We start from the raw sequence: 21685 nt of genomic DNA, 5'->3' as shown, positions 1-21685 counted from the left end.
GGGCTGTGGAGTCATCACCTGCCTCTAACTGGAGGCCACGTTTTTACCAGAAAACCCTGTCAGTTACAACCCGTGCCCAATGTCAAGTGGTGGAGGCTGCTGAGAACCAGGTCTAATTCCAGAACCTATAGCCGTAACCACTGTCCCACACTGCCTTCCCACATTGCCTTTGATTCGCTCCCGTGTGTCTGGCAGAGTTCTAGCGTCTTCGCTCCAGACCCTGCCGGAGCGAGGCAGCAGGCTGGGTGCCCGGCGTGGCCATGGAAGGCGCCACCTTTGCACCCCCTTCTCTGTGGCTGCTTCAGCCCCGAAGCGGGCCCTCCAGCTTTGTCTCCCAGGTGGCGTCGGTCTGACGCTCCCTTTCACAAAACCAACTGTGAAACGCAACCTGTTTTTGCAGGTGGCGGCTCATTCTAACGTTGGCTGCTTGATCTCATCAACGGACACATTCACGTGTCTTTCAAGGGCCCTTGGCCCAGAGCAGTAACACATTTCTAGCCAGCAGTTACGCTCTTGACGGGACATTGCCTTTTATTGTTCTCCTAATTAACGTTTCCTCAGCAAAAGCTCCTAGAAGGCAAAGACTGTCACCTCCTCTGATCCCCCTCCCCCAAACACCTGGCACGTGGGGGGCCCACGCCATGCGTGTTGAGCAAACATTTGGTCACTTAACTAGAGGGGAAAGAGGAGGTCCCTCCAAGATCCCAGGTTCCAAGCCGAGGGGAACCATGGCAGAGGGCAGCCACTCCAACGGCCAAACCATGGGGTGCCTTCCTGAGAGCCCCCATGGGAGCTACTCACCTACCCACCTCCCCTCCCGAAACACCCCTCCACTTGGTAAGTGACAAGTCTCTGGGCCCTCAGTGCCTGACACGTGGCAGGTGCAAAAGTTACGCACAGGCGAATAATTAGCCTGAATCCCCGGCAAGTGGAGGGTGGACTCCTCTTTAGAACCCAGCTGGGGAACTCCCTGGCGGTCCAGTGGTTAGGACTCTGCTCTTTCACTGCCAGGGCCCAGGTTCGACCCCTGGAACTAAGATCCTGCAAGCCACGTGCTGTGGCAAAACAGAACAGAACAAAACAAAACAAAGTAGAACCCAGCTGGATGGCCCTCAGTGTCAGCAGCTCCCCAGGCCTTCCAAAGTGTGGTCCCAGACCAGCAGCATCGGCGTGGCCTGGTAACTTGTTAGAAATGAACATTCCTAGGCCCCGGCCCAAACCTAGCTAATGAGAAACTCTGCAGGTGGCAGTCTGGGTTTTAACAAGCCCCCAGGTGATTCTATAACGCTCAGTTCTGAGAAGCACTAGTCTAGGCCCATGTTTTCAAACATTATTAAACCTTTAGAGAACCCCAAGAGATGAAACAGGAAGGAATGGAAATGCTGGGAGTGATACATGGGGTGGCGTGGGGATTCACTCTGCTGAACTCTTGGCTTCCCAGAAACACTCCTGAAAATGTTCTGGTTTAATCATTACACCCAAGGTTCTCACTCTGCCCATTCTTTCTCTTGGGGAAACTGGGCAGACAACACCCAAAGCAAGAGAAAGGGTGTCACAGGAGGAAGAAGAAACCTAAAATGAAACAAAAAAGAAACAGACAAAGCAACAGGTCCACACAAGGAAGGCAAAGACAAGTGAGGAAGCGTGTTTAATTGGCGTGACAAGGACAACATACAACGAGAGCACGAGAGGAGGCCTGGGCGTGCTACGTGGCCCCTGTCCACCCCGGGGCCTGCCCCTCCCTCAGAGACACACACCAGCAGATTCAGACAGAACAACACCCCAAAAGAGGCTCAGAGGGACTGGGAAGGCAAACAGAAAATCACCACCCAGGAAACATTGTTTTTGTTTTGTTTTTTTTTTGGTAAGAGTTGCCCAAATTCCTTTCCAAAGCTGCAGGCTCTGGGCGGGGGGCACCATGACGATTCAGACTCCACTGGCCTTTCACCTCGGCCAAGGCTCTGATGATTCCGTTCATGGCTGCTCCCCACAATGGCCCTGGGACATGGGCTGAGCAGAGACTCACTCCCATCTGACGGATGGAGAAACTGAGTCCCAGTGAGAAGTGACTCGCCCAGAGTCCCGGAGAAAGCTGGTCACTGAGTCAGACTGGGAGCCTGTGGCCCTCCCTGGGGCCATGGGTCAAGGCAAAGACACACGGGGAACAGAAATGTACAGCCTGGGCAGGGGGCAGTCAGGGTGGAGGTGGAGGGGATTCTGCGTTTGTCCCAATCACGGGGAGCAGACAAAGCCTGAGAGGCCTAGATGCCAAGACAGAAGATGGGACCAGCTGTGTATTCGACAAAAGCCTTTTATTCATCCAAAAATCAACCATTGGGTTTATTCCGCAGATATTAAAAAAGGTCGGGGGGCAAGGCTTCCCATTACAGTGCCCTTATGCTGATTCACTTGCTATCTCTGGGGTAGACCTAGAAGAAGGGCGTCTGGGAGACATGCTGCCAGTAAGGTGGGGCTGGAAGCTCAGGGTCTGGGTGAGATCATAGCGCCGCCCCCCCCCCCCCCCCCCCCCCCCCCCCCCCCCCGCTCGCCTCCCCATCTGCGGCCTCGCTCTCAAATCACCTATTTGTCTGGTCCGGTCCCCCAAATGCCTTTATTGATCATCGCCACGAGGGGGCGCTCCCGCGTTCCCCTCAATCCCTTAGAAGCCGAAACCACTGGGAACCCGGTAGCTTTTCCACTAGGTGAGCAGTGGGGCTTTCCCCAGGGAGAGGCTGCATCTTCCCAGGGGGCCCAGGAACCCCACACCCCAACCCTCTAGAGAAGAGACAGGGTCCCCGAAAGCCCAGATGCATCTGTCATCTAGGAAGTTGGCTGTCAAAATGAAAAGCATTTCAGGGGAAGAGGAGGACACACATCTGCCTTGACGTTATTCTAAACGACATTATTCTAAATGACGTTATTCTAAACGTTGCCTGGTTAAATACTGGAAACTCATGACGTTCTCCTAAGTACCATCAACGCAGAGTGGGGAGCGGATTCTATGAGGAAGAGGCCAGGGCTGCTGCAGACGGACTGCCGGAGGCTGGCCCCTGCTCCTGGGCTGGGGAGCGAGGGCTAAGAACCTGGCTTCTGGCTGGTCTGGAAGCCCCAGAGCAGCAGTTGACAGGGCTGGGCCTCGGGTGGGAAACGGTGCTGGGGAGAGAGGCCCATGGGCTGCTCAGGGTTCCAAGGGTGCTGCAGCTAGAGGCCTGGTGAGAGGAGGGGACGGAACTGTCCCTGCCCGCAACCTCGGGCAAAAATGGCCAGTGTCCAGCACCCTGCCAGGAAGAGGCGTGGCCCTTCCAGCAGCTCTGGACTTCTCTGGGCAAGGACCCAAGGTGTGCCTTGGCCCGTGGGTCCACGGTATCGCCTGCTAAGGTCAAAAGCCACACGCGTAGCTCCAAACCAAAAGGCCTAACGGTGAGGAGGTGGGAGGAAAGCCTTGCACACGGATCTCCCTAGACTCCTAGGAGTCAATGTCTCAGCGGGCGGGACCCCTATGCTTAACCTTGGATAATTCTTAGCCACAAGCCCTTTCCCGTGATGCTCCAGGACAGGCTGCACAAAAGCTCTGGCCCACTGGACCAGAGAGGTAAATCGAGGCTCAGGTGGAGGCCAGAGAAATCATTTGACCTGGGGAAAGGCCCTGCTCCCCCCATCTCCAGCCCCAAGCCACCAAGCTCACCTGCTGCCCTAGGGTCCTAGGTCAGAGCCAGGCTGAGGAACTGCAGGATTTGGTGGTGAGTACTGGGCCTCCTAGGCCCGTGGCCTGAGCAGGAAGGTGACCGCAGGGGCCTCAAAGAGCCCAAGCTTCAAAGTCACCCGTGAAAATGGAACTACTGCTCCTATCCCCGCAGGATCTGGGGGGCTTCCAGCGGAGGGAGAGGGCAGCCAGAGGGCTGGCTGATGCAAGGAGGGAGAGACAGGGGCTGGCCGAGCGGTCCAGCCTGCAGGAGCGGACACGCAAGTCCCACGCTGGCGGAGCCGCTCTCTGGCGGGGGTCTGCTGTGAGAGTTAAAGAGCAGGAGAAGCTCTGGCCTCCTGGGAAAGTGCAAAGTGGGCGCCAAGGGCCATTTAAAGCGGGGGCCGAGGGTCAGCTCCTCCCCTCCGCTGGCCGGGATAAGTCAGGAGGTGATAGGCTGCTGACTTCGCAAAGAAGAAGCAGGGATTCTCGATTCCGGCCTGGCCCTAAACAGTCTGGGGGGCTGCTTCTCACCCAGAAGCCTTCCCTGGGCGAGGACTAGTTCTGGGCCTGAAAGACAGCTCAAGAGTCCAGGAGGGACCAGGAACCTCTGCGGGGAGGGACAGGGTGTGTCATCCGAACCCACACACCACGAACAGTGGCTGCTGCGTCCCTGAAGACTGTGCTAAGAGACAGACAGTGACTCAGGCAGTCCCCGTGTCTGCTGGGGTCTGTAAACATAGACACAGACCGCACAATCACCAGCTGCAGGAAACCCAAGCTTAGAATTAGACAGCATCAGCACGAAGGGAAGCCTCCGGATCCCCCAGCCCGGGCCTCCTGGATCCGCAGCAGGGGGAGCTGGGGCCCACAGAGGGCAGGGGGGCCCACAGTCACGGAGCAAGGGCCAGCCTCAGGATCCTGCCTTCCGGTCCAAGGTCATCTGACTTTCCTGGTGACAGTTGTGGGCCTGCCCTGTCTCAGTGGCAGGCAGAGCTAGAAGCTTCCTGTGAGCACATGTGGGCCACAGCCCAAGAAGCCACCTGAATGGGATTGCCTGCGGCCCTTCTCTCTCCCCCGCTCCCTTCCGGCCTTTCAGCTAAAAGAGGGAAAGCTACTGTGGTCCGCTGGACAAGGCAGGAAAGCAGGGTGAGCAGCTATTCTCAAAACCCACCAAGGAGGGAGAGGCAGACTTCACATCTGCTCACTCCCTCCTCCTTCTCTCCTTAGATTCTCGGTCCACCCCCGGCCCTTCCTGGATCCCAGTCTCAGCACAAGCCTTGCCACTCCCCACGGCGCTGCGAACACCAAAGCAAGAACCGAGAAACCGGAAGATGTCCCCTGTTTGTCCTCAGAAAAGAGGTTATGGACCCAGAGGAGGATACAGGACCGAGAGGTGTGTGAACCGGGAGCAGAGAAAAGAGATCCAGGAGGGAGGCATTCGAGCTGGAGGGAACAGTGCATTAGCCATTTAAGAAGCCCACCTTTCCCCTCTCCAAACATCGAGCACAGTATCTGAAAAAAAAAAAAAAAAAAAAGATTTTTGGCTTCCTGGCCGCTGCAGGCCACCATCCTCCCAAGCGCCTGGGCAGGTGGGCGAGGGCGTGCACGTGTAAACGGTGGGCCCCGCATCCCTGGGAGCATCAGACACACGAGGCAGCAGCAACAGTTACCAACCAATAAATAAAAGGTGTCAATTATATATGTATATAAAAAAAAAAACCTCACTTTCCCCACAAAAAGCACAATACTGTTATCACAAAAAAAAATCATCAACGTTGTAATTAATCATCCTAGCCGCGCAGGTGGTCTTGCTGCTCGAGGATGGGGCGCCAAATCACGAGGGGCAGGCAGGCCCCCCACGCCCCGACCCCCCGTGGCCGAGGCCGTGACTCCCGTGGCCTCTCCCGCTGCCAAGGTCAAGGCAGGAGGCAGAGTTCTTTGACGTCCCCGAGGCCTTCTCCCCATCTGTCAGTCTGAATCTTCTAGGACAGAAGGTAGTTTTGTTTTTTTTTTCTTTTTCAATGTCTGTTTGAAATAAAGAACGAAAGCACACACGCAGGAGAGCAGGAGGGACCGAGAGGCCGCCTGCGAAGCAGCCGAGTCCTTGGTTTTGCAGAGGGCTGGAGCCTTTGCCCATCCGTACTGTCGTTTTCTGGACAAGCAGAAGTTGGTGGCAATTGGAGCCGGTGGCTTCAGGCGACGGGTGGGTGCGGGGCGGGTGGAGGAGAGCCGGGCCTCACGGTTCCAGGGCAGCCCGGTGGGGCGTGGATGCGGAGAAAGGCTGGGTGGACACACGAGGGTGGTGGTGTCGGGGCAGAGGTGGCCTCAGGGCACGGGAGGAGGTGAGTGGCTCCCAGGCATCTGGAAGACACAGGGAGGCGGGGCGGGTTCAGAGCTGGCTGCCAGGGACACAGAGCAGGCGACAGTCAACTAAAGGACCAGGTGGCATCATATGTCACAAGTCCTAAAAATGTGCATGCCCTCCGGTCCACACATTTGGTGCTCAGTATTTATCCTTAAGAAATAAATGTTTATGGGGGGTGGGGGAGGGAGGGACTGGGAGTTTGGGGTTAGTAGATGCAAATTATTACATATAGAATGGATAAACAACAAGGTCCTACTGTATAGCCCAGGAAAATGTATTCAATATCCTGGGATAAACCATAATGGAAAAGAATATGAAAAAGAATGTATATAAAAAGAAATACGTATCTGAATCACTTTGCTGTACAGCAGAAATTAACATGACATTGTAAATCAACTATACTTCAGTAAAAAATAAGTTAAAAAGACAGAAATAAATGTTTATGACAGTATCATCTGTAATAGCAAAATTAAAAGGGAGGGAGCAAACTCAGTGTCCACTATCAGGGGACAGGTTGGATAAATAAGGACAGAACCATAGGATAAAAAAGTTTGCAACCATTAAGAACAATGTGTGCAATGGCCAATAATCACGTGAAAAGATGCTCAACAGAATTAGTCATCACGGAAACACAAATCAAAACCACGATGAGACACCACTTCGCACCCACTAGGATAAAACCTGAAACTAACAAGTGTTGGCGAGGGTGTGAAGAAATTGGAACCCTCAACCACGGCTGGGAGGAATATAAAATGACACAGCTACTGTGGAAAAGTTTGGCAGTTCCTCAGAAAATTAAACATAGTTACTATATGACCCAGCAATTGCACCCCAGGGATGTACTCTAAAAACTGGAAAATAGGTACTCAAATCCATGTACACCAATGTTCATAGCACCATGATTCCCAATTGCCAAAAGGTGGAAATGACCCAGATGTCCATCAATGGATGAATGGATAAACAAATGTGATCTAACCACACAATGGAATACTATTCAGCCATACAAATGAATGAAGTACTGGTACGTGTCCCAACACAGATGAAACTTGACCACATGATGCTAAGTGAAAGAACCAGACATCAAAGGTCACATAGGGCTTCCCTGGTGGCACAGTGCTTAAGAATCCGCCTGCCAATGCAGGGGACACGGGTTCAAGCCCTGGTCTGGGAAGATCCCACATGCCGCGGAGCAACTAGGCCCGTGAGCCACAACTACTGAGCCTGCGCTCTAGAGTCCACGAGCCACAACTACTGAAGCCCATGCTCTGCAAAAAGAGAAGCCACCGCAATGAGAAGCCTGCGCACCGCAACGAAGAGTAGCCCCTGCTCGCAACTAGAGAAAGCCCGCGTGCAGCAACAAAGACCCAATGCAGCCAAAAATAAATAAATTAAATTTTAAAAAAATAAAAAATAAATAAAAAGATAAAAGTCACAGAGTAAATGATTCCATTTATATGAAACATCCAGAATAGAGACAGAAAGCAAAGTATGGTTGCCAGAGGCTCACTGAGGGGTGGGGGTGGGGGAGAAACTGCTTAAGGGATATGGAGTTTTATCTTGGAATGAGGCAAAGGTTCTAGAATGTACTAAATGCCACTGAATTGTTCACTTTAAGATAGTTAATTTTATGTTATGTGAATGTCACCTCAATACATTTTTTTAAAAAAGCAGCAGCCTGGGGGACAGTTATGTCTGTTACTGTCCGTGCCATCCAAAGACCCTTCCCATAACCTGCTCCAACCCTGTGTTTAAATCTCACGTCCCCACTCCCCACTGGACAGGTGTAGGTGTCTGATACAAAGGGGTCACTTTCCTGATTTGGGGAGATGACTTAAAAACATTATCTGGGCCAATCCGAATCTATGTGGAGGTGGCCCTGGGGGAGTAGGAAGGCCCTGCAGGACCAGAATTGGGGGGGCCATTATGGTGCAGGTGCCAAGGGAGAGAGAGTATGGAGTAACCACCCAGAGGAAGGCCAGAGCACCCCAGGGAGAGGCCTGGGTCCTCTCAGCCTTCCAGGTCCCCTGCCAGACCCTGGAGGTTCAGCTGGGTCTCCAATCACATGCTCTGCTTTCTGCGGTGATCTGTGAACCCCTGTGACTTGCACTATTGTATCTGCTAGTTAAGGGAATTCCCTGGTGGTCCAGTGGTTAGGACTCCAAGCTCTCACTGCCAAGGCCTGGGGTTCGATCCATGGTTGGAGAACTAAAATCCCATAAGCTGTGCGGCGTGGCCAAAAAAAATGTTAAAAAAAGAAAAAGAAAAGAACTGCAAATATGATGAAACTCACCAAATGCATTTAAATCCTTAAATTCACAGTTACACATATATTTCGTAAAAACGTCATTGGTCACCTCTAAGGATTTTTTTTTTTTTTTTTTTTTTTTTTGCGGTACGCGGGCCTCTCACTGCTGTGGCCTCTCCCGCTGCGGAGCACAGGCTCCGGACGCGCAGGCTCAGCGACCATGGCTCACGGGCCCAGCCGCTCTGCGGCATGTGGGATCTTCCCGGACCGGGGCACGAACCCGCGTCCCCTGTAGCGGCAGGCAGACTCTCAACCACTGCGCCACCAGGGAAGCCCCCAACTTGTTTTGAAAACTGATAAAGAATCAAGTATCCATCATGCCTTCCCTATGAAAACCAAGCCTCAGGGTAACCACCGAGTGGATGGGGGAAGTTTCCCTTTGTAAAAGTAATCTAGCCAATGACGAAGAAGGAAAGACAACTTTAGGACGTCACCATTTGGCACCATGTAATGAATGAATGGACAGAGGTGGCGATCAGAAACAGCTGCTGATGTCACCGAGGTCACGTGCACCTGCCAGACACACACACACAACCCCGCTCATGAGGCGTTCTCACCCGAAGTGGACCAAACCCAATGCCAAGCCAGCCTGCAGATCTAACTGCCATTTCCAGGAAGAACAAGAAAGAGGAGCCTGTTAACAGCACCACGGGGCACTGTACCCAATGCTCTTCTCAGCAAACACCAAGAAGGAAAAGGGAAGGGGGAAAACTTAAGAGATTAAAATAAACGTAGGCCTATCAACCACTTGCTATCTATGGACTTCATTCAGATTCAGATTCCAATAAACGAAGTGAAAAAAATTGTGAGACAACAGGAAAGTGGAATTTAAGTGTTGGTGAGAGCGTATTAAGGATTACTGATGTTTGGGGTATTATGGATTTTTTTTAAAGAATCGTTATCTTTTAGAAATACATTTTGAAATATTTACGTATGAAATGATACGATGTCTTGAATTTGCTTCAAAACAACCCAGTGTCGGGGGTGTGTGGGGGAGGGTATAGACGGCACAAGATTGCTGTGAATCGGTGATTCTGAAGCTGGGAGATGGGTACACGGAGTTACATATTCTCTCTACTATTGCATGAGACTGTTCCCATAATAAAAATTGTTTTCATCCACTCTCAAATTTCCAACAACCTGAGTGCCCCACACCATAAGACTGGTTAAGGTATGGTCCAACCATAAACGGTATACTATGCAGCTATTAAAAAGGATGATCTCAAACAACATGTAGTGACGCAAAAAATATGCATGATCTCAGTTCCTGAATAATTCAGTGAATTATATAACCGTAATTTATCTAAGAATTATGATCCATCAGGAATCTGAGAAGGCAAATAAATCGCAAAAACAATGGAACACAAATTGGATATAATTACTCTCAGGCAGGATCTAGGAAGGCCTGAGAAAAATGGTACGGCAATTTCCGGGAGGAGCTATAGAAAAGTGGATCTTGTCACCCTGAAAAACTTGTCATGGAAATAAAGTTACATTGTGTTGGCCGACACGTTGCTGGTGAGGGTAAGATATATGTCTACGTAAATTGTGTTATGGAAAGCCAGTGTAGACATGACAGGATGTGAAGCCAAGCTGGGTAAAACACATTAAAAATCTCTTTTCTTAGTGTTGAGTCTCCAAAAGAAAAAAAATGGCTCCTACAAGTTGTTCCTTTAAAAAACAAACAAACCAAAAACCAAAAGACACAGCCAACAGCGTACGGTTATGAACTCGTTGTTGAAGAAATATATATACATATATATTCATAGAAAACTGTAAGACAAAAACAAATAGGGTAATTCAGAAAGAATCACACACTTTAAAGAAATTAATTACACTGTACAACGTTTCCTTGGGGGGATACAGCAAGAACTTATGTTTGCACCATTCTTCCACGGCCTGGAGGAAATATGCAGCTGTTATATATATATATAACTGTATATATATATATACGCCAATGAGGTCACTGGTGGTAATTCACAAAAGGGGGACTCTGAAAAATCAGACAACAGATCAGTATGCACTGTGGGACCCAGAGCTGCATACTGAACATTTTTAAGATTATAGAAATAACTGTCACAGTTCCTTTATAAATTGGTTTGATTATATGTTCCTATGCGACCTAGTTACTGAGTATTAAGTTTTTGTAAGTGTTCAATTCTTTCTGAATCATTCTTTCTTTCTGAATCATTCTGGACACAAAATGTTCACAGTGGTTATTTCTGGGTTATATGTGAAGGGTTTTTTTCAATAAACTTTTTTATGGAGGTTTTCCTTTTAAACATATTTTCTAATGTCTCTTCAATGAAAAAGGATTTCTTGTGCAAAAACATAAGAATATTAGAAGCTTCAAAATAGGCTTCCTAAACAAAATGTCAGCAAGTCAAATCTGATGATACATCAAAGCACATAATGGGTGGCTGAGCATTCAAAAATCACTCGGTGTAAGTCAGAGTGGCCATCATCAAAAACTCCACAAACAGCGAACGCTGGAGAGGGTGTGAAGAGATGAGAACCCTCCTACACTGCTGGTGGGAATGTAAACTGCTGCAGCCACTACGGAGAACAGTATGAAGGTTCCTTTAAAAAACTAAAAATAGAGCTACCATATGATGCTGCAATCCCATTCCTGAGCATATATCCAGAGAAAAACATGGTTCGAAAAGATCATGTACCCCAGTGTTCATTGCATCTTTGTTTACGATAGCCAAGACATGGAAACCACCTAAATGTCCATCGACAGAGAATGGGTAAAGAGGATGTGGTACATATATACAATGGAATATTACTCAGCCTTTAACAAGAATGAAAGAGTCATAGGAGGGAGGCTGGGGAGATCAGGAGAGGCAGGTGGGAGGGGCCCTCCAGGAGGAGTGGGAGAGGAGCAGAGGGCGACTGCCCTGCCCACTCAGGCCGAGGAGGCTGCTGAGATCCCAGGCCGGTCCCCTGCCCTCCAAGGCCCCCTCCAGGCCACGTAGGTCCTTGGGGGCATAGGAAGGAGGCTGGGGGGAGAATAGGAGAGGCACGTTGGAGGGGTCTTCCAGGAGGAGAGGGAGAGGAGCAGAGGGTGACTGGCCCACCCACTCAAGCCCAGGAAGCCTGCTGGGCTCCCAGGTGAGGTCCTCTGCCCTCTGAGACTAGGGGTGGGGGGAACGCCTGGGCCCCTTCTGTTCCTTGAGCCTACGTTCCACCCCCCTACAGCCCCCAGGACCTTTTCCAGATCCTAAGCATTGGCCCCGCCCACCACCCAAACCTCGCCCTTGCTTAGGCCCCGCCCTCCACAGCTAAGGCCTTCCCCCCCCTTTTTGCTTTTTTTTTTTTCTTTTCCCTCCTCCTCTTTCTTACTATTGTGGTACTAATGTACCTTCCAATTGTTGATTCATCTATATTTTTATTTTCATATTCTTCCTAACATACCTGTTAGTTTCCTAGTCTAATTTTATTTTTTACTTTGTTATTGTTGTGGGGGTTTTTTTGCCGCCCCAGGCAGCTTGCAGGACCTTGGTTCACAAGCCCAGGTCGGCTGAAGCTCCTGCGGTAGGAGCTCCAAGTCCGAACCACTAGACTAACAGAGAACCTCAGACCCCAGAGACTATTCATCGGAGTGAGGTCTCCCAGAGTACCTCATCTCAGCACCAAGACCCAGCTCTACCCAATAGCCATAAACCCCAGTGTTAAAAGCCTCAGGTCAAACAACCAGTAAGACAGGAACACAATCCCACTCATAAAAAAAAAAAAAAAAAAAAAAAGAGATGGCAAAAAAATATGTCACAGATGGAGGAGCAAGGTAAAAACCTACAAGACCAAATAAATGAAGAGGAAATAGGCAATCTACCTGAAAAAGAATTCAGAGTAATGATAGTAAAGATGATCCAGAATCTCGGAAATAGAATGGAGGCACGGATTGAGAAAGTACAAGATATGTTTAACAGAGATCGAGAAGAACTAAAGAACAAACAAACAGAGATGAACAACACAATAACTGAAATGAAAAATACACTAGAAGGAATCAATTACAGAATAACTGAGGCAGAAGAACGAATAAGTGAGCTGGAAGACAGAATGGTGGAAATAACTGCTGAGGAGCAGAATACAGAAAAAAGAATGAAAAGAATGGAAGACAATCTCAGAGACCACTGGGACAACACTAAACGCACCAACATTCGAGTTATAGGGATCCCAAAAGAAGAAGAGAAAAAGAAAGGGTCTGAGAAAATATTTGAAGAGATTATAGTTGAAAAATTCCCTAAGAGGGGAAAGGAAACAGTCACCCAAGTCCAGGAAGCACAGAGAGTCCCATACAGGATAAAATCTAGGAAAAACACACCAAGACACATATTAATCAAACTAACAAAAATTAAATTCAAAGAAAAATTATTAAAAGCAGCAAGGGAAAAACAAAAGAATAACATACAAAGGAATCCCCATAAGGTTATCAGCTGATTTTTCAGGGGAAACTCTGCAGGCCAGAAGGGAGTGGCAGGATATACTTAAAGTGATGAAAGATAAAAACCTACAACCAAGATTACTCTACCCAGCAAGGATCTAATTCAGATTCAATGGAGAAGTCAAAAGCTTTTCAGACAAGCAAAAGCTAAGAGAATTCAGCACCACCAAACCAGCTCTACAACAAATGCTGAAGAAACTTCTCTAAGTGGGAAACACAAGAGAAGAAAAAGACCCACAAAAACAGACCCAAAACAATTAAGAAAATGGTAATAAGAACATACATATCGATAATAACCTTGAATGTAAATGGATTAAATCCCATAATCAAAAGACACAGGCTCGCTGAATGGATACAAAAACAAGACCCATATATATGCGGTCTACAAGAGACCCACTTCAGACCTAGGAACACATACAAACGAAAGCTGGAGGGGCTTCCCTGGTGGCGCACTGGTTAAGAATCCGGCTGCCAATGCAGGGGACACGGGTTCGAGCCCTGGTCCGGGAAAATCCCACATGCCGCAGAACAACTAAGCCCGTGCACCACAACTACTGAGCCTGCACTTTAGAGCCCACGAGCCACAACTACGGAAGCCAGCGAGCCATAACTACTGAAGCCCATGTGTCTAGAGCCTGTGCTCCACAACAAGAGAAGCCACTGCAATGAGAAGCCCGCACACCACAACAAAGAGTAGCCCCCGCTCGCCGCAACTAGAGAAAGCCCACACACAGCTATGAAGACTCAATGCAGCCAAAAAAAAAAAAAAAAATTGATAAACCCTTAGCCAGACTCATCAAGAAAAAAAGAAGATGCAAATCAATAAAATTAGAAATGAAAAGGGAGAAATCACAACTGACACCGCAAAAATACAAAGGATTATAAGAGACTACTACAAACAACTATATGCCAATAAAATGGACAACCACGAAGAAATGGACAAATTCTTGGGAAGGTACAACTTTCCAACACTGAACCAGGAAGAATTAGAAAATATAAACAGAACTATCACAAGTAATGAAATTGAAACCGTAATTAAAAATCTTCCAACAAACGAAAGTCCAGGACCAGGTGGCTTCACAGGTGAATTCTATCAGACATTTAGAGAAGAGCTAACACCCATCCTTCTCAAACTCTTCCAAAAAATGGCAGAGGGAGAAACACTCCCAAATTCATTCTATGAAGCCACCATCACCCTGATACCAAAACCAGAAAAAGATATCATAAAAAAAGAAAATTATAGACCAAGATCACTGATGAACCTAGATGCAAAATTCCTGAACAAAATACTAGCAAACAGAATCCAATAGCAAATTAAAAGGATCATACACCATGATCAAGTGGGATTTATCCCAGGATGCAAGGATTCTTCAATATATGCAAATCAATCAATGTGATATACCACATTAACAAATTAAGGAATAAAAACCATATGATCATCTCAATAGATGCAGAAAAAGCTTTTATCAAAATTCAACACCGATTTATGATAAAAACTCTCCAGAAAATGGGAATAGAGGGAACCTACCTCAACACAATAAAGGCCATATATGACAAACCCACAGCAAGCATCATACTCAATGGTGAAAAACTGAAAGTATATCCACTAAGATCAGGAACAAGACAAGGATGTCCACTCTTGCCACTCTTATTCAACGTAGTTTTGGAAGTCCTAGCCACAGCAATCAGAGAAGAAAAAGAAATAAAAGGAATACAAGTTGGAAAAGAAGAAGTAAAACTGTCACTGTTTGCCAATGACATGATACTATACATAGAAAATCCTAAAGATGCCACCAGAAAACTACTAGAGCTAATCAATGAATTTGGTAAGGTTGCAGGATACAAAATTAATGTGCAGAAATCTCTGGCATTCGTATACACCAACAACGAAAAATCAGAAAGAGAAATTAAGGAAACACTCCCATTTACCACTGCAACAAAAAGAATAAAATACCTAGGAATAAACCTGCCTAAGGAGGCGAAAGACTTGTACCCAGAAAACTATAAGACACTGATGAAAGAAATCAAAGGTGACATAAACAGATGGAGAGATATACCATGTTCTTGGATTGGAAGAATCAATATTGTGAAAACGACTTTACTACCCAAAGCAATCTACAGATTCAATGAAATCCCTATCAAACTACCAATGGCATTCTTCATAGAATTAGAACAAAAAATTTTACAATTCGTATGGAAACACAAAAGATCCCAAATAGCCAAAGCAATCTTGAGAAAGAAAAATGGAGCTGGAGGAATCAAGCTCCCTGACTTCAAACTATACCACAAAGCTACAGTAATCAAGACAGTATGGTACTGGCACAAAAACAGAAATATAGATCAATGGTAGAGGATAGAATGCCCAGAGATACGCCCTGCACATATGGACACCTAATTTATGACAAAGGAGGCAAGAACATTCAGTGGGAAAAGACAGCCTCTTCAATAAGTGGTGCTGGGAAAACTGGACAGTTACATGTAAAAGAATGAAATTAGAACACTATCTAACACCATACACAAAAATAAACTCCAAATGTATTAAAGACTTAAATGTAAGACGAGACACTATAAAACTCTTAGAGGAAAACATAGGAAAAAACACTCTGACATAAACCACAAGAAGATCTTTTTTTGACCCACCTCCTAGAGTAGCGGAAATAAAAACAAAAATAAACAAATGGGACTTAATTAAACTTAAAAGCTTTTGCACAACAAAGGAAACGATAAATAAGATGAAAAGACAACCCTGAGAATGGGAGAAAATATTTGCAAATGAAAGAACAGACAAAGGATTACTCTCCAAAATATACAAACAGCTCATGGAGCTCAATATCAAAAAACAAACAATCCAGTTAAAAAATGGGCAGAAGACCTAAATAGACATTTCACCAAGGAAGACATACAGATGGCCAAGAGGCACATGAAAAGATGCTCACCATCACTAATTATTAGAGAAATGAAAATCAAAACTACAATGAGGTATCACCTCACACTGGTCAGAATGGCCATTTTCAAAAAATCTAGAAACAAATAAATGCTGGAAAGGGTGTGGTGAAAGGGAACCCTCCTGCACTGTTGGTGGGAATGCAAACTGATACAACCACTATGGAAAACAGTATGGAGGTTCCTTAAAAAACTAAAATAGAACTACCATATGACCCAGCAATCCCACTACTGGGCATATACCCTGAGAAAACCATAATTCAAAAAGAGATATGTACCACAATGTTCATTGCAGCACTATTTACAATAGTCAGGACATGGAACCAACCTAAATGTCCACTGACAGATGAATGGATAAGAAGATGTGGCACATATATACAATGGACTATTACTCAGTCATGAAAAGAAACGAAATTGAGTTATAGTGAGGTGGATGGATCTAGAGTCTGTCATACAGAGTGAAGTAAGTGAGAAGAAGAAAAACAAATACCGTATGCTAACATATATATATGAAATCTAAAAAAAAAAAAAAAAAAAGGTACTGATGAACCTAGTTGCAGGGCAGGAATAAAGAGGTAGACATAGAAAATGGACTTGAGGACATGGGATTGGAGCGCGAAGCTGGGGTGAAGTGAGGGTACCATCAACATATATATACTACAGAATGTAAAACCGTTGGCTGGTGGGAAGCAGCAGCATAGCACAGGGAGATTGGCTCGGTGCTTTGCGATGACCTAGAGGGGTGGGATAGGGAGGATGGGAGGCAGGTTCAAGAGGGAGGGGATATGGGGACGTGTGTATGCATATGACTGATTCACTTTGTTGTGCAACATCAACTAACACAGTATTGTGAAGCAATTATACTCCAATAAAGATTAAAAACTTTTTTTAAAAAATGGATAAGCAACAAGGACCTACTGTATAGCACAGGGAACTCTGCTCAATATTATGTAACAACCTAAATGGGAAAACTAATTTGAAAAAGAATAGAAAAAAAAAAGGTAGTGTATTTAAGTGGACAGGAATCCACTGATGATCCATAAAATGTATTCACACACACACACACACACACACACACACACACACACAAAATCAATCAGTGTAATTCATCATACTGACAACAAAAAAGAGAGAAAAGTCATATGAGCATCTTGATAAATGCAGACAATTTTGATAAAGTTCAATATCACTCATGATTTTTTAAAAAAACAAATAACTCCTACCAAACTAGAAAAGAGAGAAACTTTCTAAACTTTCTAAATCTGCTAAAATCTATCTACAAAGGACCTATAACAAGCATCGTAACTAATGGTGAATTATTGAAAGCTTTCTCCCAAGACTGAGAATGAGACAAGAATGTTCACCATCACTACTCCTATGTGACTGGAGGGCCCAACCAGTGCAAGGAAGCAGGAAAAAGGAACAAAAGGCAGAGGGATAGGAAAGGAAGAAATAGAATGTAGGCAATCCAAAAGAATCTAAGGCAGACTCCCTAGATTTAATAAATGAAGTTAGCAGGACCATGGATATATGATCAATAAACAAAAATCAACTGAATTTCTATAAATCAGAAACAAACAGAAAATACAATTTTAAAATTACTGTTTAAAACACCATCAAAAACTTAGGAATAAATCTACTAAAAGATGTGAAAGACCTTTTAGCTAAAAACAGCAAAATGTTATAGAGAAAAAAAAATTAAAGACCTAAACACAGAGAGAGATATACCATCTTCATGGACTGGAAGACTCAACATTATAAAGATGCCAATTCTCCCCCAGACTGAACAATAGACTCAACTCAATCCCATTCAAAATCCCAGCGTGTGTGTGCATGTGTGTGTGTGTAGACATTTATAAGTTGATTCTAAAATTTGTATAGAAATAGCCTAAAGTAGCCAAGGCGTTCTTAAAAAAGAAGTGATGGGATCTTGCTTCTCAAGATCGAGTTATAAAAAGACTGCGCTTTCATCTTGGGTTCTCCCTCTCCCTCCCTCCCAGAAAGCTTACCCTGGGGGAAGCCAGCCACCATGTTGTTAGGCAGCCCTGTGCAGAGGGCCACATGTTGAGGCCGCCAAACCAAATGAGTGAGCTTGGAAATGGGTCACCCCTGGCCAAGCCTTCAGATGAGACCGCAGTCCTGGCCAACAGCTGATGATCATTCCAGTTTACCTACTACAGAGGGGTTTCCCAGGACATGGGACTTTTGCCACTAAATCCGGGACAGTCCCGGGCAAACTGGGATGGTTGGCCACCCTCCTGACAGCTTGGCTGCATCCTCATGAGAGACCTTGGGCCGAAGGCACCCAACAAAGCTGTACCCAAATTCCTGATGTTTGTTCTTTTCAGATGCTGTTTTGCGGGACTGCAGTGTGCAGCGAGATAACTAAGACAGCACTGCACAAAATGTGATGGTATAATGGAGGGTGCACATACGACAAGGTGCCCAACTTCAGTGCTCATCAGTGAGACGCAAATTCAGATTACAGCAAGCTATCATGACACGCCCACCAAACGGCTGAAATTTTAAAAGACAGAGAACACCCAGTGCTGGCAAGGGTGTGGGGCAATGGGAGCTCTCATACACCGCAAGTGGGAGTCGGAGATGGTACAGCCATGTTGGAAAACTTCTGGAAGTATCTACTAAAGCTAAAAATATACACACATTCTAAGTCCCAGCAATTCTACTCTTAGATCTATATCAAGAGGATGCATCATCCGTCCACCAGGAGACACATACAAGAGTGTTTTTAAAACAATGGTCAGGAGAACCTAGGGGCAAGACGGGAATAAAGATGCAGACCTACTAGAGAATGGACTTGAGGATATGGGGAGGGGGAAGGGTAAGCTGTGACAGAGTGAGAGAGAGACATGGACATATATACACTACCAAACGTAAGGTGGACAGCTAGTGGGAAGCAGCCGCATAGCACAGGGAGATCAGCTCAGTGCTTTGTGACCACCTAGAGGGATGGGATAGGGAGGGTGGGAGGGAGGGAGATGCAAGAGGGAAGAGATATGGGGACATATGTATAGCTGATTCACTTTGTTATACAGCAGAAACTAACACACCATTGTAAAGCAATTATACTCTAATAAAGATGTTAAAAAAAAAAAAAAAGAGCCAGAAAAAAAAAAAAGAGTGTTCGTAGCTGGACAGGACCATGGGGATCAGTTCTCTGCCAGCAACAGAGGCCTCTGTGGGACATCATCCTGCACTTAACGGAAATCTGGGCAAAAAAAGAAACCACGTTGGAGCTATTGATCAAGAGAGCGGAAGCTGAGGTCTTCAGCCACCCCAACGGAGAAAAGATGAGAGACTCCCGTTCTCCCAGGCCCCTGGCTCTGGCTGAGAACTGGTATTTTCAAAGTGTTTTCAACCCAGGGAAACTTCTATTCAAGTAAACTCTCAGGCTGAATCTGGGTATATAAAAATGACAAAAATAGAGGAGCCCTGGCTGACGTGAAGGCCCTCCCTTACTAGCTATGCGCCAACTGGGCAGACCCTGATTCCCCCCCCGGAAACTCAAGTACTTATCTGCCAACCCCAAGTGTCCTGAGGCTGGGTTTGCCCCCTTTCCCCCACCCCAGGCCCCAAGTCCCCCTCCACTCACCTCAGCTCTGGGCCTTGGACTATACCAGCCCGTCGTAGAGGGACAGCGCCTGCACGATGGACGGGTCCGCCTTGGATCCTTCCTGGAACTCCTGCAGCGTCAGCTTCCCGTCGGCATTCTGCAAGCAGAGAGAGGAGGGTGAAGGTGAGGGGACAACCAACCTCCCAGGACAGGGGCCTCTGCCCTGGGCCCTGGACACTCCCTCCCCAAGCCTAGCCCAGGGCTGCTTGCAAAAGAGCTTCCACAGTTAAGTCAGGAGGGAGGCAAGGCAGCTCGTTAGGTGGGAGGGGTCAGGCATAGACAGACCTGGGCACTTCCTGGCTGGGTGACCTTGGGCACACGACCCACCTCTCTGGGCCCTTGTTTCCTCATCTGGAGGCTGGAGGGAATTGAACGGCTTCTTCAGGGCACTGAGGTGAGCACTCCTTGAGCTCAAGCTGTGTAAAGTGTTCCGCAGACCGGAAGCACCCGATAACTCCACAGTTAGCATCCTCGCTGCTGTTCATCCCCACAGAGGGTGTTAATCCCACAGGGCTGAGAGCCTGATGCATTTCTCTGGGGTCACCCTTGGGAGGGCATTTAAGCCATCCCCCGGGAGACCTACAAGGAGGCTGGACGGGGTCCACGTAAAGGGGCTTTAGTGGGTCTCTTGCAGAAGGAAATGGTTTGGGCCAGAATCCCTTCCCCTGGAGCATCTTGCAAGGAAACCCGTGAGAGCAAAAGAAAAAGGCCTTGGAAGCCACCCACAGCCTGCACCCAGAGAGAGAGATGGTGACGAGGTTTCCACAAGCTCCACAGGCAGACCTTGAGGGTCGTCCACCGTGGGCCCCGTTCATGCTATGCGTGCTCTTGGTCTCACGGGGTCCTCACAGCCGCTCTAAGAAGAGGGGCTGCTCTGCTTTCTCTAGATCCTTTAGGTGTAAGGTTAGATTGTTTATCTGAGATGTTTCTTGTTTCTTGAGGTAGGATTGTATTGCTATAAGCTTCCCTCTTAGAAGTGCTTTTGCTGCATCCCATAGGTTTTGGGTCGTCGTGTTTTCATTGTCATGTGTCTCTAGGTATTTTTTTATTCCCTCGTTGATTTCTTCAGGGATCTCTTGGTTATTTAGCAGCGTATCGTTTAGCCAAAGAGGGGCTGCTCTTATCACCACTTCACCGGTGAGGATGCTGAGGTTCAGTCAGCTGTCCAGGGCCCCCTGGCTGCTAACTGCGGAAGCCAGATTTACACCCAGCCTGACTACAGCGTGGACTTTGCTTCCCAAAATAAGGGCTGTCTGAATTGGGGGTGGGGGGGATTTAACACCTTGGTGTTAAATAACATGGAACCGCCCTGCGAGAAGTTAGTATTCTCTGCCGCACTCTATGGACACATCTTCTGATTATTATCAGCAGCGCAGCGTGGTCTGAGCCTCTGTCTCTTTACTGCCTCTCTGACATACGATCTCACTTTTTTAAATTAAGGAAGTGAGGCCTCAGGGTCAAAGCTTTCAGGGCAGGCACCTGTACCTAGCCAGAATGTAATAATAAGCCCAAGGTCACTGTTCATTTGAATTCTTTTATTGAAGGCAAGCAATAGTCGGTTTCCTTACCATCTTGATATCAAATTCCAGTTTAAAACAAAGTTATTTCCAGTTTAAAAAAAGTCTGGTATAAAGAAGGGTTTCTTTCTTTTTTTTTTTTTTTTTTTGCGGTACGCAGGCCTCTCACTGTTGTGGCCTCTCCCGTTGCGGAGCACAGGCTCCAGATGCGCAGGCCCAGCAGCCATGGCTCACGGGCCCAGCCGCTCCGCGGCATGTGGGATCCTCCCAGACCGGGGCACGAACCCGTGTCCCCTGCATCAGCAGGCGGACTCTCAACCACTGCGCCACCAGGGAAGCCCTAAAGAAGGGTTTCTTAACCTGGGGTCTGAGAACAGAATTCAGCAGGCCTGTGAACTAAAATGGGAAAAAATGAGGTCTTTGTTTTCGCTAACTTATAACTGAAATTTAGCTCTTCCTTCCATAATGAATCTAGGTAACGATCTCCCAAGAACCAGCAGTACCTGTGGCTTTGTCAACTGTGGGGATCGAGGCATTTTTATAATACTCCACGGTTGCTGTAGGCATCACCTGTACATATCATCGGTTCGAAATTGTGGGGTGGCTAAACCACTGTAACTCATCATCCGATGCGTTCAGAAAGAAGCTCATATACCACATCACAAATTCTTTAAAAAAAAATTTTGATAGCTGCATTCCAAAATAGCTTCCTTTTTAATCCTGTGGATTTTATCTGATGCCTTAAAACCATTACTCTGAAAAGTCCACAGACAACTTCTCCAGAATGCC

General features: G+C 47.0%; 1 protein-coding gene across 1 annotated transcript in view; it reads right to left on the bottom strand.

Moving 5' to 3' along the window:
* Positions 1-2569: 2569 nt before the first annotated feature.
* The window catches only part of NCS1 (neuronal calcium sensor 1), a 61027-nt gene continuing 41911 nt past the window's right edge, over positions 2570-21685 (bottom strand). The window contains exons 7-8 of the mRNA XM_079927536.1: positions 19359-19476; positions 2570-6046 (exon numbers count right to left, since the gene is read on the bottom strand). Coding sequence (XP_079783662.1) covers positions 19378-19476 — 99 coding nt within the window. The 3' untranslated portion in view covers positions 2570-6046; positions 19359-19377. The remainder of the gene's footprint in view (positions 6047-19358; positions 19477-21685) is intronic.

Source organism: Stenella coeruleoalba (genome assembly GCF_951394435.1).
Source record: "Stenella coeruleoalba genome assembly, chromosome: 7".
Classification (NCBI taxonomy): Eukaryota; Metazoa; Chordata; class Mammalia; order Artiodactyla; family Delphinidae; genus Stenella; species Stenella coeruleoalba.
This window is presented reverse-complemented; position numbering and strand designations above follow the sequence as displayed.